Source organism: Sus scrofa, chromosome 5, assembly GCF_000003025.6.
Source record: "Sus scrofa isolate TJ Tabasco breed Duroc chromosome 5, Sscrofa11.1, whole genome shotgun sequence".
Lineage (NCBI taxonomy): Eukaryota > Metazoa > Chordata > Mammalia > Artiodactyla > Suidae > Sus > Sus scrofa.
Genome location: NC_010447.5, coordinates 19210669 through 19226132, shown reverse-complemented (window position 1 = coordinate 19226132; position 15464 = coordinate 19210669). Strand labels below are relative to the sequence as shown.

The window sequence follows — 15464 nt, the reverse complement described above, 5'->3', positions numbered from 1 at the left end:
CATTCAGAAACCCACTTTGTTGGGAGCCAAGATTCTCCCAAGAGCAAGCTGCTCTTCTTCCTCCTCCTCCTCATCTCCTCCTTTTCCCTCGCCCTCCCAGCCCAGCCCAGCCCACCCTCTCAACTCCTCCGGCTCCGCTCCACGTGAGTTCTCCCCAACCCCAAGCTCAATCAGGAGGAAACCTTTACTAGAGTGTTTGAAAAAGAAGGATGAGAAGAGGAGAGAGGAGGGGGAGTTTTGGGGGAAAAGCAAGTCAGTCATTCCAGCTTCAGATATTTTTTTCTCCTTTTTTTAATTATGACTCACATAATACAATACAAAGTACTTGGACCAGAAACAGGGCTGCCGGGACACAAAATCTACATTCATAGCTGGACATAAAGACAAATGACCCCAAATTATTATTATAGATATATTTTTAACGTTTTTTTTTCTTTCGAGCACATTGCATAAACAGAGAATTCAAGACAGAGTTAACTATACATTCAGTGCAATTTAGTTCTACTCTACTGGGGTTAGAAGCACAATAAAAGCGCACAGGACCGGCGGGCTAGGCAGTCTCAGTTGTTGGGTTTTTCTTAGTGAAATAAGCAGCAACAAACGACAACAAAACCGCATTACAAATACTCTCAAAGCAGGATTTCTTTCTATAGGTAGTGATAAAATACGTTGGAGGTTTCTTTCTTTTTTTTTATTTTAATTTTTTCTCTTTTTTTCTCCCGTATTAGGATTTTTTTTTAATTTCTCTCTTTTTTATTTTTTTCAAGATTATTGCAGGTTCCCTTTAGGTAGTATGTTAAAGATTTATTATCAGTATTATTATTATCAGCATCATCATTATGATCATTTTCATGATTATGGTGATTTCTGAGCACTAGCACTAATGCAGCTCAGAGGACGCTGGGCCCAACAACAGAAATCAGACAGCAAAGGGGAGGAAGGCATGGGCCCAAGTGACCATGGGATGGGCTAGGTAGCATCTTAGCGACGACTGCAGCAGGCTCCTATCTACCCCTTGGAAAGGGAGGGGGAGGGGGAGACCCCCATCTCCTTCAGGCTTCCATCAGGTTCCTAGAAAAAGTCAAAGGGGTCTTTCTAAGCAGGGAGCCCCAGGGAGGGTGAGGGGATAGTCCTTGCTATCATTTAAAACATTTCTTTAAACATCTTCTTCCCTTTTTTTTTTCCTTCCTTCACTTTTTCTTTCCTTTGGGAAAAAAAAAAAAAAAAAAAGAAGTCAATCTAACACACTAGTCCTAGCATGAACACAAAGCCACGAGTCTTCTTCCGCATTTTGAGGGGGGGAGGGCTCCCCTCTAAAATAAATACCAGAGAAGCAGGGAGGTGGGGGGATGGCAAGAAGGGGGCCGGGAGAAGGGCCAAGAGCCCAGGTCTCAGACCTTAAAATCCAGGGAGGACTCAGAAGGGGTGGGGGTGGGGGCTGGGGGGAGGGACAAGTGTGTGTGTATTGGGGCCACGACTGAGACGGAGACTCGGAGGAACTTTCTGCTGTGTCTTCCGTCTCCCCCCTGCTCCAGCCCCCAAACAAATAAAGATGGGGGAAGTCCAAAGGTAATAAAACCAGAGCTGCAAGTATCTGACAGGTAGTTAGAGTTGTGAGTGTCATTCTATTCTCTATAAAAGCAAATGACAGTCGTAAACTTCTCAATTTATCCGCTACCATAAAACGAAACTTCAAGGGAGTTGCTAAAGGGGGGGGGGTCTCTCTCTCTTTTTGCTCAGTCCTTGTTTTCTTCCTTTTCCTCCTCTTCTTTCTCCTCTTCCTCGTTTCCTTCTTCCTCTACCTTCTCCTCATCTCGGGCTCCGGGCAGTTTATCCTTGTTGTTTTCCTTTTTCCACTTCATCCTTCGGTTCTGGAACCAGATCTTCACTTGTCTCTCAGTCAGTCCCAGGGCGTGAGAGACTTCAATCCGGCGCTTTCGTGTCAAATAAGGATTAAAGAGAAACTCCTTTTCTAGTTCCAAGGTCTGATACCGGCTGTAAGTTTGCCTTCCGCTGCGCCGCCCCGGAGCTGGACAGAACAGAAGCCCAGTCTGGTTACGTTTGGGTGGGTGGGGGGCTTGGCTTTTCCCTGTCACTCTTCCTCCCCTAAAGTCCCCCCCTCGATCTCCCCAGTTCCCCTCCCTCCCTCCCTCAGAAAAGATGAGAGCGGAAAGCAGGCTAGAGCAGGAAAGTTTGGGGGTTTGTTTTGGTTTGGCTTCACCTTGGGAGGTGGGGTGGGGGTGGGGGCTAGGACTGGGGTCTGTGTGGAAACGGGGTTGGCAGGGGCCAGGGGAGCAGTGCAGAGCTCCCCCCTCCCAGGCCTGCAGTCCCAGGAAGCTGGCCCTTTGCAGCTTTGTTTACAAGTGCAGAGGGGCACTGGGTGAGCAGGGCTGGGGACAGAATCTGTTGCCAAAAGGAAGGCAAAGGGGCTGGGGGTGAAGAAGAGGGGGTCTGCTCACTGCTCCTCCTCGGGTCTCTCTGCCTCGTGCTTTGCCAGGAAGAAAAATAATTGATCTCCTGGAATGTATCACTGCTTGGCCTGATTGCTAACTGGAGACCAGCAAATAAATCACGGGCCATCCCCGCTGGAACTTGTCGCTTTCTGGCTTCCCCTTTTACTTCGAAATTGGACTATGAGGGGCCACCCTTGGAGGGGCTCATGACCTGAGCTGCCCTGAGGGTCTCAGGGAGACCCCACAAGCCTTTGATTGGGGGCAGCTTGGTGAGGGTCCTCTGGATCTCAGAGCCTTCTAATCTGCATGGCCTCCCCCCCCCCTTTCCTGCACTCTGGTTTTGGGTTTTTTTTTTTTCCCCCTCTCTGACTCCCTCTCTTTTCTCCAACTGAGGGAAGTGAAGCAAAGTTGGGATAGTGGCTCTAAGGCTGGTCCTCTGAGAGGCGGTGGTGGGTACCCCAGTGAGCCAGAGCACCTGTCCTTGGGGTCCCGCCACCCTGTGACCCAGCCAGGGGAGGGAGGGAGGGGTCTCCCTTCACCCCCAAGACAGCCTGGCCACTGTCCTCAGCTGAGGCTGTCTGCCTTATGGAGAAACTGGCTTGCTCCAAAGGCTGATCTAGGGTCCTCCTCGGGCCCCTTCTCTGCCACCTCCTCAACTTTGACTAGAGATGATGAGAGAGGGAGAGAGAGAGAGACACGGACAGACAGACTGACTGACAGAGGTGGAGAAGAAGGTTTTTAACCCTTTGCACCCAGACACCACCTTTCCCCCTACCTTCACCCCAATCCCCCCAATCTCCCAGGCGAGCCCCGCGCCCCACCCCCAGCCGAACCTCCCAACCTCCAGCAGAAACCCACTCAGGCACGGGGGTGGGGCCCGAGAGAGATCCCCAAGCCGGGAGGGAAAGCGAGGGCAGACAAAAAGGGGGGGGGGCGGGAAGACCCCGGAGCGCGGGAGACCAAGGGGGAAAGAGAAAAGGCTTCTCACCGTGGGGTCTCATCCATGGAAACATGAGGCTGGGAGACGAGTTTTGATTTAAGTGGCCTTGTCCTTCGCTACTGTTAGTGTTGGCAGAGGATTTACAGTCGGGATATTGCACCACGCTCGCCTCTTGCTGAGCCCCATAAAGGGACTGTCTGGGGAGCGCCTCGTAGCCATAGAATTTGGAGGCGTCTCCGTGGCAGCTCAGCGAGCACGGGTTCTGCTGGTAGCCCGAGTTGGAGATGCCCGAGGTGCCGTGGTGGAAGAAGTCTTGGACGTGGTGCGAGGCGTGCTGGAAGCCGGGCGCCGAGCCGCCGGGCCCGTACACCAGCGCATGGCTCCGGCCCACGCTCTGCGGGAAGCGGCAGTCGTAATAGGCCGGCTCCAGGGACTCGCCGCCTTTGTACTTGGAGAACAGGGGGTTGACGAAGTAGGAGCTCATGCTGGGCACATGAAAACCCGCCGCCCCCTCCCCTCTGGCTCGCGACTCCCCCGCCCGGGACCCCCGAAACTGCCCTCCCCCCCGGGAGCGAACCCCAGGCCGGCCGGCTCCCCGCGGCGGCGGGCCGGGCTGGGCAGGTGGGGGGCGCCTGGGTGCCGGCGGGGCGGCGGGGCGGCGCAGCTCCCGGGCTGGGCGCGGGCGGCGGCGGGCGAGCGGGCGGCGGCGGCGGCGGCGGCGGCGGCGGCTCTCTTCACTGTCGGTAGGTAGAGCTCGCGCTCTCGCACTTAGCTCTTTCCTTTAACAGCCCAGGCGAATTCCTCAGACTCCCGGCGGTGGCGGCGCTTACACGCGATTCGCGTTCATCAATCCACGACATGAAGACAGGCGAGAGGGAGAGGGAGAGAGAGGGAGAGAGAGAGGGAGAGAGAGAGGGAGAGAGAGAGAGAGAGAGAGAGAGAAGGAAGGGATAGAGGGCGGGGGGTAGAGGGGTTCAGGGCTGGGGGGGACCTGGAAGAAGGGGAGGGGAGGAAGGGGGAGGGATGGGGGTGTGGTATATGTGCGTGGTGGGGGGGGAGAGCCAGCCCCAGCTAATGGCAAGGGCCAGCTTTTCCAAGGTGCGCATTCAGATTTGAAGGTGCCTCTCCCCCCCTTCTCTTTTCCTTCCTCGGAGCCAGAGAGCGCGAGGGATCCCTGAGCAAGCAGGTCAACTCAGGTTACCTCAACAGGTATAAGACCCCCGAGGGGGTCTGGATGTCAACAAGAGAGAGCAGGTATCCTAACCCCCAAAAGATGGGCTCCCCAGGGGGGTCCTTACATCCGGGGACTTTGAGGAGGAACAAGCACAGTGTCTCCCCAAACACTTGAGGCAGCACAGCCCCCCTGTCTCCTGCCCCTCCCCAGGTGGGAAGCTGCCAGATCTTCCCTAGGCCATTACGGTTCCCCTGCCTGCCTGCTGTGGACAGTGGTGAGGGCCAGGGGCTGGGGGCACTCCTTAGACCCAGTCAGGCTTCACTGCCCCTTCAGACACCAGCTCCTGCCTGAGACAGGAAGCCCAGGCAATAGTCACGAGCTTGCCTGGAGGCTCTGAGAGCAAAGCTGCTTGTGGGGACAGAGAAGGAGAGGGCAGCTGGTGGGTTCCTGGCCTTCTGTTTGGGCTGCTCCCGGAGGTTTCTTCTTAGGAGACAACGGGTATCTGGGTTGGAGGAGACCAGAGCAGGCCTCTGACTTGTCCCTGCATACCCTAACCCCATAGGAAATGCCAGTTTGGCCTGGAGGGGCTCTCTGGCTTCACCGCACCCCCTCCACTTCCCCAGGCAGACTGCCCAGGCCAGGATGTGGATGGGAACTGTCAACAGACACTCTTTAAATATTTACACACACTTTCTCTGGGGGGTTTCCCCCATCCTAGAGCCTGGGTAAATTCAAGTTAATTCTAAGGCATAAAAGAACCTTATTCCATCAGCACCCTTCTCTGGCCACAACTGTGTACAGTTGTGTGGACTTAACACAGAGAGAAAAGGGAGAAGGTCAGAGAGCTGTGGATATGTGTGCTGTGTGCAGATGAATGAAGAAGAGGAGTAAGAATGATTTTTCCAGTCCTCCGCTCCACAGTGGAGTGAGGTTGCTACACTCAGGGCAACACAGGAGCACACTCGGGATCCATACATGCCGTGCTACCTTCCACGCTGAGAAACATTCAGTGCACGCTCAGGAAACTGTCATGCATGCTGGAAGCACCCCTGTCACCTCACAGACACTGTACACACCCAAGCACATGCAAAAATAAAATGCGATAAACACATATGCATCTTTAGATCTTTGCATCAGGAGAAAAAAAAAATGTGCTCCCTATTTCCCTGCCACATCCTGGGGTTTCGGGGTTGGATGAGGAAGGAGGCGGTCAGAAAACCAGATCTTTTTCTTCCCCCTCCAGAGCCCAGCTCTGGGGATGGAGAAAGAAATGAAAGTGCAGGGGTGGATGCTGTAGAGAGAACAAGCCCCCTCCTCTCTATTAACTAAGTCATTGCTGGTGAAATGTCCAATCTCAGCCAAATTCCCAAAGGAGAGTTACTGATGCCCCAGCAGGAGACATTTCCAGGATCCCCTGAATTTGGAGGGAACCCCCCCACCCCCGTGACACCCAGAACTCTGGCCCTGGAGCAGCAGGAGGGGGAGGTCAACGGAGGGCTGTGCCAGGGCTGAGGCCTCCCCAGGGTCCAGGACAGTGGGGGGCATGACAGAGGTCTCCTCCGCTGCCGCACATGCCCCAGCCTTGGTTCCAGCCCTGCCTCCTCTGAGCCAGTTCTGCGGGTACGGAGCTGAAGGAGACAGACTCTGGGCTCCCAGCATCTAGGTCACTGGGGACTGTCATAAATACTTTCCCTTCCCCTCCTGGAAAGAGGAGGCTGGGCAGGCCGGATCCGCTCTGGGGCCTGCGCCTTATCTTTTAGGGGTTGGGGGGATATCTTGACATTTTATGGTCCAGCGAAAACCCTGCCACAGAGCTATTCTTCCGGGCCTTTGTGTCTTGGAATGCGACTGTCCCGAGTGTGCCGCCAGCACCGCCTGCTCCCACCAGTTCCGAAACCCCAGGCTGGACTTGGTTTCCCCTTTTGCGGGTGGGGTCCCTCGCCTTTTCTTTCTTTCGTTCATTTGATTGTTTTTTCTTTTACACGTATCTGAGTGATTTCGCTCCCGGAGCCTGGAAATAAAGGAACGCAAGCAGCCATCGTTGCTGGGGTGTCTCTGTCCCTCGCCCCGAGGCCCGCACCGCCCTCCTAGGTACCACGGATTTATGTTCGTTTGTCCGGGTCACTCTGCCTTTTCGTGTTAATTACGCGCCGCCTGCTTCGTGCTTATCTCCTCCGCAAAGCGATTATTTTCGACGCCCGCCCTCCTGAGCCTCCTGAGTCGGCTGCCAGAGCGAGGGCCCGTCTCCCGCCGCCACTCGCGATTTATTTACACCTCGCAGGTGAGAGGATTGATTTGCTCAGTGCCAGGGGGGCCGGGCTGGGCCGGGGCGCGGGGCCTGCTCATCGCTGCTGCTCGGGCCGGGCCTCAAATGTCAGTGCGGCCAGGCCGGCCGGGGGCACCGCCGCCGCCTCTAACATTGAGCAACAGCGCCACCTCGCGTCCACTTGCTCCAATGCAGGCCGACCAGGAAAAAGCCAACAGCTAGAGCAAGCAGGTCCCCAAGGCTTGACCCAAAGGTGGGAAGTGGGAAGAAGGAGTTTCCAACAGCGTGCGCGCACGAGAGGGGTCCCTGGAAGGGGTTCCCTCCGCCTCCGGCCGCTGTACTTTTGTTTTCTAAATTCTCGAAAGAAACCTTGTCAAAGGCTTCACACTATTTTCTCTTTTTGTCACCCTCCCTCCCCGCACTGTGCAAAAGAACTGCCGCGATTTCCCCCGCATTCAGGCGCATTTCTGGCCTCGGAACACCTCCGCGCCCGCAGATGCACGCTCCGAAGCTCCCACGACCGCCTGCCCCCGGCGCGCACTCTAAAACTCCTCGGCCCTCTTACCCTGCTGCTGGCTCCGCATCGCCTATTCCGCCGCCGCCCGCAGGACTTTGGGGTGGGACTCTGACTTCTCCCGGCTGTTTGCCCCCTGGTTTGTAGCCCATCCCTCTCTCTCACGCGCGCTCTCTCGCCACCTCTCCCTCCCAGCCAGTGAGGTCCTGTTCTCAGTGGGCCATAGACAAAACATTCCTATAATCCGATTTCAAAGGAAAGAGTGTCCACCTTATTTAAACCATAAAACAATTAAGCCCAGACGTCTAGCCAGCTCCGCGCTGCTGTTTTGTTCTGCCCCATTCAGAATCCAGCGCAGGGAGACAAACAGCGCCATAAAAGTGGCATTTCGGGACCGCGGAAATGTACCTATCCTCTGCCTTCCCAAGTGGAACAACCTTTAGGGTTTTGTGATTCTGACAAAGGAGCAGAGGAGAGGTGGGAGGGGAAGATTAGGGCGGGGTGGGGGGCGTTTGCCGGCCCCTCTCCCCCCGCCTCTTCCCCGGGCTTTCGCTGCTTTCCCCAGATGTGTGTTGTGCTGTCGTGGCTTGGAGTCACAAATGACAATAAATAAAAATCGAATCCAATCCTGACCTGCAGGCTGGAGGCTGAGCTGGTACTGAACAGTGGGCTGGGCCGGGTGGGCCTGCTCTGGATCCCACGCTCCGGCCAGGGCCCTCCTTTCAGATCGGAGTAAGGCCGGCTTGGGCGGGCTGCAGGAAGCAGGCCGCGCTGACGGACCGACGAGGGGAGGCGACAGGGCCTCTGAGCAGGGGCGGGGTGGAGGCCCGGAAACGCCGCTGAGCCCGGCAGGGAGAACAGCCTGAGTACCGGCCGTCAGCACGGAGGGAGAGGGTGCCTTGTCCTCCGCCTGGTGCGGAACTGAGGCCTGGGTCCCAGAGCAGCAAAATGGCCAAGGGGCGGAGTGAAGAAGCGAGAAAAGAGAGAAAACTACCGGCAAAGCACCTCTCAAAAGGACGGAGCGCAAACAATCGCTTGTGGATTGGGGCCGTTTCCTAAGCGGGAAAGAGGAAAGGGTGCTTCGGCAGCTGGGAAAACCAAACCATTGCTTGCGACTTGTGATTGTCCCCCTCAAAGTATCATCGACACAAAATAGTCGCCCCTTCCCACCTTCCTCCTGCCCCCGAAACTGGAGTCTGTAATAGAAGGAGGGGTAGGAGATTCAAATGATGGGGAAGGGGCTGGTCCTGACAAGTGCCTCACCAATCCCGTAAGGTGATGCGATGAGGGGAGCTGCACGGGTACTGGGGTCCCCAATTCTTTTCTTCTACAGTGGTATTCCCCAAGTATTCAGAGCAACACCCTGCACCCTCGCCAGAATGGGCAGCCTGAGATATTAAAGGGCTATATTTCAAGCAGTCTGAGTTTAATAGTTTCCAGATTGGGGGATTTCCGAGAAAGGGGGCGCCGGGCTGAGGCATACCCGGCAGCTCGAGTCTGCTTCTGATTAGCAGATGAAAACTGCCCGTTCTGGGGAAGGTGCTCTGGGGTGCTAGGCAGCTGCCCAGCCCCATCGGGGCTGATCCACAGCACACCCCACATCCTTGCTCCTGAGGTCCCACCACCATCAGAGAGCACCCCACTCCTGGCTAGTTCCTGACCAGCTTCCTTGGGTCCCAACTACACTACTCCCCCCCAAATGCTGCAGCCGCTCAGCATAACCCCAGTCACCCCCAGATCAACATTCAAAGTAAACACCAGAGAGAGAGAAAGATGGAATAGAAAAGAGAGAACTAGGCGATGGGGAAGGGAGGAGGATCTGAGAATCCACTGAGAGGTAGAAATGAAATCTAATTCTGATCATATTGGTTTTGCCATCTTCCTCCTCCCTCCCTCCCCCTCTCCCTTCCTTCCTGCCTCCTTTCTTCCCTCCCCACTTTCTCTCTCCCTGTCCCTCTCTCTGCATCTTGCTTCTTTTACTCTCGCTGCAGTCCCCAGGGCCTGACCCGCTCCCTGAGGCCTGCTGGGCCTTCCTCCTCACTGTTCACCCCCCACCCTCCCTAGCACCACCCCCTCCACACACATGCACCAAGCCATCCCACGAAGCCCCTATGCAGCCAGGCAGGACTCCAGCCCGGGCCCTCACCCAGCACCCAACTTTCATCTTCACCTATCTCTCCCCTGCGATCTCGTGTACTCATAAATTATTACAATTAATTACAGCCAGGGAAAACCATTCATGCCGTGCCCCCACCCCCCTCCCCGGCACCCCCTCCCGGGGGGGACTCCATCCAGCTACCCGGAGACACACACAGGAGGCAGCCAGCCTGGGCAGGCACGAGCTGGAGCTGGACCCTGGACCCGGGCCTCAGCGGCCTCTACCGCACCCCAGAACCCTCACCCCAGTGACAGCCTGCCTGGAGAGCAGCAGTGGGCACTTGCCCTTCCGATGTCCAGGGAGCCCCTTGCGGGGCTCCAGCCTCCCCCAAAGGATCTGAGCACTTGCCTCCTCCATGGACAGGAGCCACAGGGAGGAGAAATAACGAGAACTGGATGCAGTTGGGTTTCTGGTTTTTTAAGTGACTTCGATATATTAACACAGAGCTGTTCTACCATAACAAACAGAAGCACGTTACAGGACGGACTCTGGGGATGAGAGGAGACACTGCTATGTACACGCCCGAGGCGCCGGCCTGCGCCGCCGGACCCAGCCTGCGGCACGGTCCCCGGCCCTCGCCCCTCAGCTCCTGGGCTGGAAGCATTCTTGTGTATGTATGTGTGTCTTTTTTTTTTTTTTTTGTACAAAATCTGCACGCAGAGCACCCCAGGCCTGGGGAGGGATGGCCCGGGCCAAATACGATACAGGAAAAAAAAATAGAAATATAGCGATTCAAGTACTGGCTTCTCTGAAGAAAGGAGAAAAAAATCACATTTGTGTGTGTCATTTATTTCAGTTGCGCTGGGAGAAGAGAACGCGGTTTCTCTCCCCGCCTCCTCCTCCTCCTCCTCCTCCTCGCCGGGTAGAACTAACTCTAAAACACCAATTTCTCAACACTGAACCCTCCCAAATCGCAAGAGTTTTCCTTTTCCCCTTCCCCTTTTTTTTTTCTTTTTAAGCTGATTGGCTTTTCTCTATCTTGCTCTTTCCTTTTCTTTTTCGTGCTGTCTCCCTCCTGGGTTGGGGTATTTTTGTGGGTTTTTTTGTTTTGTTGTGTTTTTCCCTTGGCTGTGCCGAGGCAGCAGGCCGGGGCAGGGTTTAGGATTGCTCCTTGTCGGTTTTCTCTTTATTCATCTTTTTCATCTTCATCCTTCGGTTCTGAAACCAGATTTTGACCTGCCGCTCGGTGAGGTTGAGAACCCGGGCCACCTCGTACCGACGGTCCCTGGTTAAATACATATTGAAGAGAAATTCCTTCTCCAGTTCCAGCGTCTGGTACTTGGTGTAGGGGCAGCGCTTCTTCCTTGTGGAGCGGGCGTGGATCCAGTTGGCCACGGGGTTGCCTGGAGGGCCAAACACAGGCAGGGGTCAATGGAGCCCCTTTCCAGCCTAGGACCCCTGCCACCCCAACCCCCAGGCTCAGCCAGTTTCCCCAAACCTAACAATTGAACCTGAATTTGGACACGTTTTGATTTAGGAATCCCCCCCCCAACTCCTTTTGCATTCCCCCCCACCTTCCCCGTCTCTCCCCTCCTCAGTTTCCAGCACCTAAAACTATAGGAAATCGAAGCTATCAAAGCCTCTACAGTCTGGTCCTCAGCTTCAAGAGTAGTAATTCGAGAATATCCTCATAAAAAGTCCAAATTCCCAACCGTTTCATAGGCCCATAAACGCTTCTCTCTCTTGTTTTTTATTTTTACAGCGAGGTCTCTCTCCTCCCCAGTTCCCTCCTCCTCTGCCCCCTCCCATCCTCCTAGCCCACGACCAAGTCCTGAAATTTCAGCACTTCTGCTTCCTGACCCTGAGAGTCCCCAAGCCCCTCACTGCCCTCTCCAGCGCCCCGTCTCCGCTCTCTCGGAGTTGAACCCTGCTGAGGCGAATTCTCAGGGTGATGATGCCGGGCCGGGGAAAGCTTTGCCTTGCTCCTCTCCCCCAGGGAGCTGCTGGCCTTGGGGACAGGCTCCCCTATATCTTAGCTTCCCTCTTTGACTTCCAGTGTCCCCCTCCTCCTGCCAGCCCCAGGGACAGGCTCTGCAGGAGCCAAGCCTCCAATTTCAGGTTTATGGGAGTAGCTGAGGGCAAGAAGGGAAGCCTTCAGAGGGGTATAATTAGGCCCTGGCCCCTTATGGGGCTTCAGGAAAGGATTTCCTGCAGCCCCCTCCAGGGACTCCCCCAGACACTTCCTCACACCCAGGGGCTGCACTCCCTCCCCTGCTGTTTCCCCTTCTTTCCTCTTTCTCTGGCCCTGCAGCTCTCACCTGTCCCCCAGCCCCCAACCCCTGGCTTTCTTTGCAATACTCAGAAGTCTCCTGTTTCCCTGATTGGAGTGTGTGTGTGTGTGTGTGTGTGTGTGTGCATGTGTGTGTATGTGTGTGTGTGTGTGTGTAATTCTCTAATCTGGGGAGATGCCTTTCCCCACTCCTCTTCCCTGACTCCCATCCACACCCCTCTCTCCTGCAGACCCTCAGAAGAGGGCTCTCAAGTTTAAGGAGACTGGGACCCCACTTGTCTCCCCCAACTCTGGAAGTCCTTATCTCTCCCAGTTCCCAGCCTGGGAAAGCACCCAGATCCCTCACCCAGGGTTCCAGGGAGAGAAGCCCATGGACCTCCTGTTTTATGAATCTCTAGTGGGGTGAGGACCCCCATGCTGCCTGGGAGGTAAAGGTGGCTTTTCTCCCTGGGGTTATTTCCTCTCTGCCCCTAGTGTCCTCATCTCTCCCCCATCCCACCCCAAACCATAAAACGAACCTCGCCCCCACCCCATCCCCTGGCCCTGTCTGCATTTCTTCGAAAGTAGAGAGCGAGCCAAAAAGCCTGGGCCGGGGGTGTGTGTGGGTGGGGTGGGGGGGCTCTCATCAAAGCCAGCTCCTAAGAGAGGAGCCCCCTCAGCCCTCTCCCAACCTGGCTCCCTGGGCCCCCTTCTCAGACCTTCCTGCCCCTGAAAGCTCCCCAAGGTAATTCGCTTTTATTGAGTCCTCGCCCCCTCGCCCTCGCCCCTCTCCCGCGCTCCCTGCACCGCTCCGAGGGGCTGTAATCCGGCTCCCCCCTCCCGCCCGTCCTCTCCTCCCCTCCCGCGCGGGTTGTAAAGGAAAATTGCTCCCAACTTACTGGGGTCCAGGTCGGCCTTCTCCTCTTTGTGCTTGCTGCCGGCGAGGGCGTCCGCCTCGGGCGAGGGCAGGGTCTGCGGGGCGCGGTCGCGCAGCTCCCCGGGCGAGCCGTACATGTAGTCCGGGTAGCTGCGGCCGTCGCCCGGGCCGCAGTCGGCGCGGCGCCCGGGGTAGGCGTCCGGCTTGAGGGCGTAGTGACGGCCCCCGGCCGGGAAGCTGGGGAAGGAGACGGCGCCGGACAGCGGCTCGAGCCAAGTCCGCATGTAGCGCGTGTCGGCGCCGAGGTGGGGCTGGGGGCCGTACGGGTGGTAGACCACGGACGACTGCGAGGGCACGGGCGCCCACGACGTGCTGAACACGGCCGGCTTGGGCGCGAAGCTACAGGACGGAAAATCGCTACAGTCCGGCACCAAACCGCTGGGTCTGGCGGCGGCGGGGTGAGCCCCCGTGGCCGGAAACCTGGACGCTAGGAGGTCTTCATTGTCGTGAGAGATGAGCGAGTCCACGTAATAGTTACTGATGGGCCCCGTCGCCGACATCGTAACAGGGTTTTACATACATAAGATTATTGTATGAACTGTATATGTACTTTTTATCTGCTCACAGAACAATCAAGGCAGGTAATTATTTTTCCAGCCTTTTCCCCGCAGCTCATTGGCTCCCCGGCCCCCACGTGATCGTATTTACCCAAAAATACGGCGCGGATCAATGCGCAGGGGCTTTTTTTCCTGGCTTTTTTTTTTTTTTTTCCCTCCCTTCTCCCACCCCCTTCTCTCTGCTGATCCCCGCGACCTGCGTTTTCCTGGGGGTCCGCAACTCTGGACCCAAGGACCCGGCCACCCCCTCAGGACAACTCGCATCTCAGCAGAGCAGCCCCTGGCCCAGGTCCACCCATAGGCAGATGGCCTCCGCCCCCACCCCCGGGAGGATTTCTTAATGGGGTGAAAATGCCAGTCCCCGAAGCCAGGGTTCCGGGACCCCCGGGGCCGAGCTGGGCGCGGGAGCCCCGCAGGGGCGGAGAGACCCGGCGAGGTAGGTGGAGGAACTATTTCTTGACGTAATCCGTCTCTGTCGGCCCCGACGCTCCCGCAGTCTCTGCGCGAGCCGAGATCAGCGATTGTCAGTTCGGAACGTGGCTTTTAAAAATGCGTTTTTAAATAGTGTGTATGTATGTATTTCTTTCAGGAGCTGCAGCAGCAGCGAGGGAGGGAGAGTGGGAGGGGACTGGGGAAGCTGGGGTGGAGGGAGGGAAGGAGGGAAGGGGAGCGTCCTTCTGCCACTGGCCAACTCAGCCCCCCAAATCTGGGGCAGGGGAAGCTTGGGGAAGGTGGTCCACGGGTGGGAGGGGTAGGACCTTGGGACCTCATCCACCTTTGTCACCAGAAGTCCTCTCTTTGCTTTGGCACAGACATGCAAACGCCTGTATTTTAAATTTATTGTCTATATCTATTTATCTTTCTTTGCCAGCCTGAAGAAGTGGAGGAGAGATCTACACAACTTCAGTGGGGCGTACCCATCCTGTCTTCCTGTTCACCCTCCTCTGCCCCCAACTCCATCTCTGAGACCTCCTGCCCCCCCACTTGAAAAAAGAAGTCGCTCGCGGGCTCTGTCTGCAGAGAGCCAGGGTGAGAGCGGGCAAGGCGAAAGAGCGACCTCGGTCGTGGGCAAGTAGCTTGTTTTTACGTCCTTCAATAAAAATTTTATGAGGATCATTTGATTGTTCATAAATGTGTCTTTCATTAAATAAAATTGTAGGCTGTTTTTGGAACGGGAAAAAAGCTACAGAGGAATGGGAGAGAGCAATTTCTTTGGAGTCAGATGCAGGAATTCTGGAGGGGGCAGTGTGATTGTGGGGACGATCACACAACTTGGATTCCTCCCCCCAATAAGTTGGTTGCTACCCTCCTCCTTGAATTTGGGGTTCGCTGCCCAGCCCTCTGCTTTCTAGCAGACTGTCCCGTGGTGGTTTAGCAAAGGTGGGCTTTGGGCAAGCAGGACATTCTCAGTGTAGGTGCAAGAGAGGGGTCAGGGAAGTTGGCTGGGGGCGGGGGAGAAGGGCAGGTGATGTCCCCAGAGACAGATGCGCCCTGGGCATGGTGGAGGGAGTTTGAAGGAGGGGTGCAATTTCAGGGTCAGCAGGGAAGAGTCTAATTTGCGCTAGGGGAAAGAGGCAGGCGCTGAGGCTTAGACACAGGCTCTGAGGCAGCAGGGAAGGGCAAGTCTTCCCAGACCCGAGATGCCTGCCTGCCCTTCTTTCCCACTCCTGTCCCCAGGAGGGGACCAAACGCCAGGGGTGGGGGTGGAGGCTGCTTTTTTTTTTCCTGCATCTCTGTCAACTTGTCTCCTCTGGGGAGAAGAAGGGCTAGAGAGAGGTGTCCCAGAGATTGTAGGATATGTGTTGGGGGGGGGGGGAGTTGAGGGGGAAGGGTAGATCTGCAGCCTGCAGCACTGACCCCAGCCTGCCAGGCCCCCTCCCCAGTGCCTGCTCCTCCCCTTCTCTGGTTCCTTCCTTTTCGGTCTAGCGGGGCTGGGATTTTGACGCATGGGGGTGGGGGGGGACGTGAGAAGTGCCCGGCTGGGGAGAGGCAGCCAGGGGCCTCAACCTCTTCACCCCAGGCCGTGATTGCCTTCCCCTCCCCAGGACTGGACGGGTCTGGGAAATCCAAATTACAGCAAGAAACAGAATATCTCTTTGGCCTTGATGGAGTTGGGTTAGCTGTCAATCAAAAATTTTCCCTCACTAGTTCAAGGAAAAGACAGGAGGTTCCCGTCCCCCTGCCGTGGCTTTCTCCAAATCCCCAGTGCCACCATCAGCACGTCCCCCAGGTGCAGGCTGGGGGACCCTGCCTGGC

General features: G+C 56.3%; 2 protein-coding genes and 1 long non-coding RNA gene across 5 annotated transcripts; 1 reads left to right on the top strand and 2 right to left on the bottom strand.

The window, feature by feature from the left end:
* Window positions 399-4009, bottom strand: HOXC8 (homeobox C8). The gene is made up of 2 exons (XM_021091732.1): window positions 3442-4009; window positions 399-2029 (listed from the first exon to the last, which is right to left on the bottom strand). Exons 1-2 carry the CDS (start codon window positions 3875-3877, stop codon window positions 1737-1739), a joined length of 729 nt encoding a protein of 242 aa, XP_020947391.1. The 5' UTR covers window positions 3878-4009; the 3' UTR covers window positions 399-1736.
* On the top strand, window positions 3773-10324 carry LOC106510294. 3 transcript variants are annotated; one of them, XR_002343968.1, is made up of 3 exons: window positions 3773-3865; window positions 4182-6848; window positions 7266-10324. It is a non-coding gene; the product is annotated as an uncharacterized LOC106510294 (long non-coding RNA). The 3 variants fall into 3 exon arrangements; XR_001308691.2 differs by lacking the exon at window positions 3773-3865 and having other exon boundaries at window positions 4077-6658; window positions 6750-6848; XR_002343967.1 differs by lacking the exon at window positions 3773-3865 and having other exon boundaries at window positions 4077-6848.
* Window positions 10274-13643, bottom strand: HOXC9 (homeobox C9). Its single transcript, XM_021091731.1, has 2 exons — window positions 12614-13643; window positions 10274-10848 (listed from the first exon to the last, which is right to left on the bottom strand). The coding sequence occupies exons 1-2, from the start codon at window positions 13149-13151 to the stop codon at window positions 10604-10606; spliced, it is 783 nt and encodes a 260-aa protein (XP_020947390.1). The 5' UTR covers window positions 13152-13643; the 3' UTR covers window positions 10274-10603.

What these genes read in the sequence shown, in the direction of transcription:
- HOXC8 (XM_021091732.1), bottom strand. Translation starts at nt 3,877, where the DNA reads ATGAGCTCCTACTTCGTCAACCCCCTGTTCTCCAAGTACAAAGGCGGC. An exon ending in TCCATGGATGAGACCCCACG is followed by an intron (nt 2,030 to 3,441) that starts GTGAGAAGCCTT and finishes TGTTCTGTCCAG; the next exon opens with CTCCGGGGCGGCGCAGCGGA.
- HOXC9 (XM_021091731.1), bottom strand. Translation starts at nt 13,151, where the DNA reads ATGTCGGCGACGGGGCCCATCAGTAACTATTACGTGGACTCGCTCATC. An exon ending in GAAGGCCGACCTGGACCCCA is followed by an intron (nt 10,849 to 12,613) that starts GTAAGTTGGGAG and finishes TTGGCCCTCCAG; the next exon opens with GCAACCCCGTGGCCAACTGG.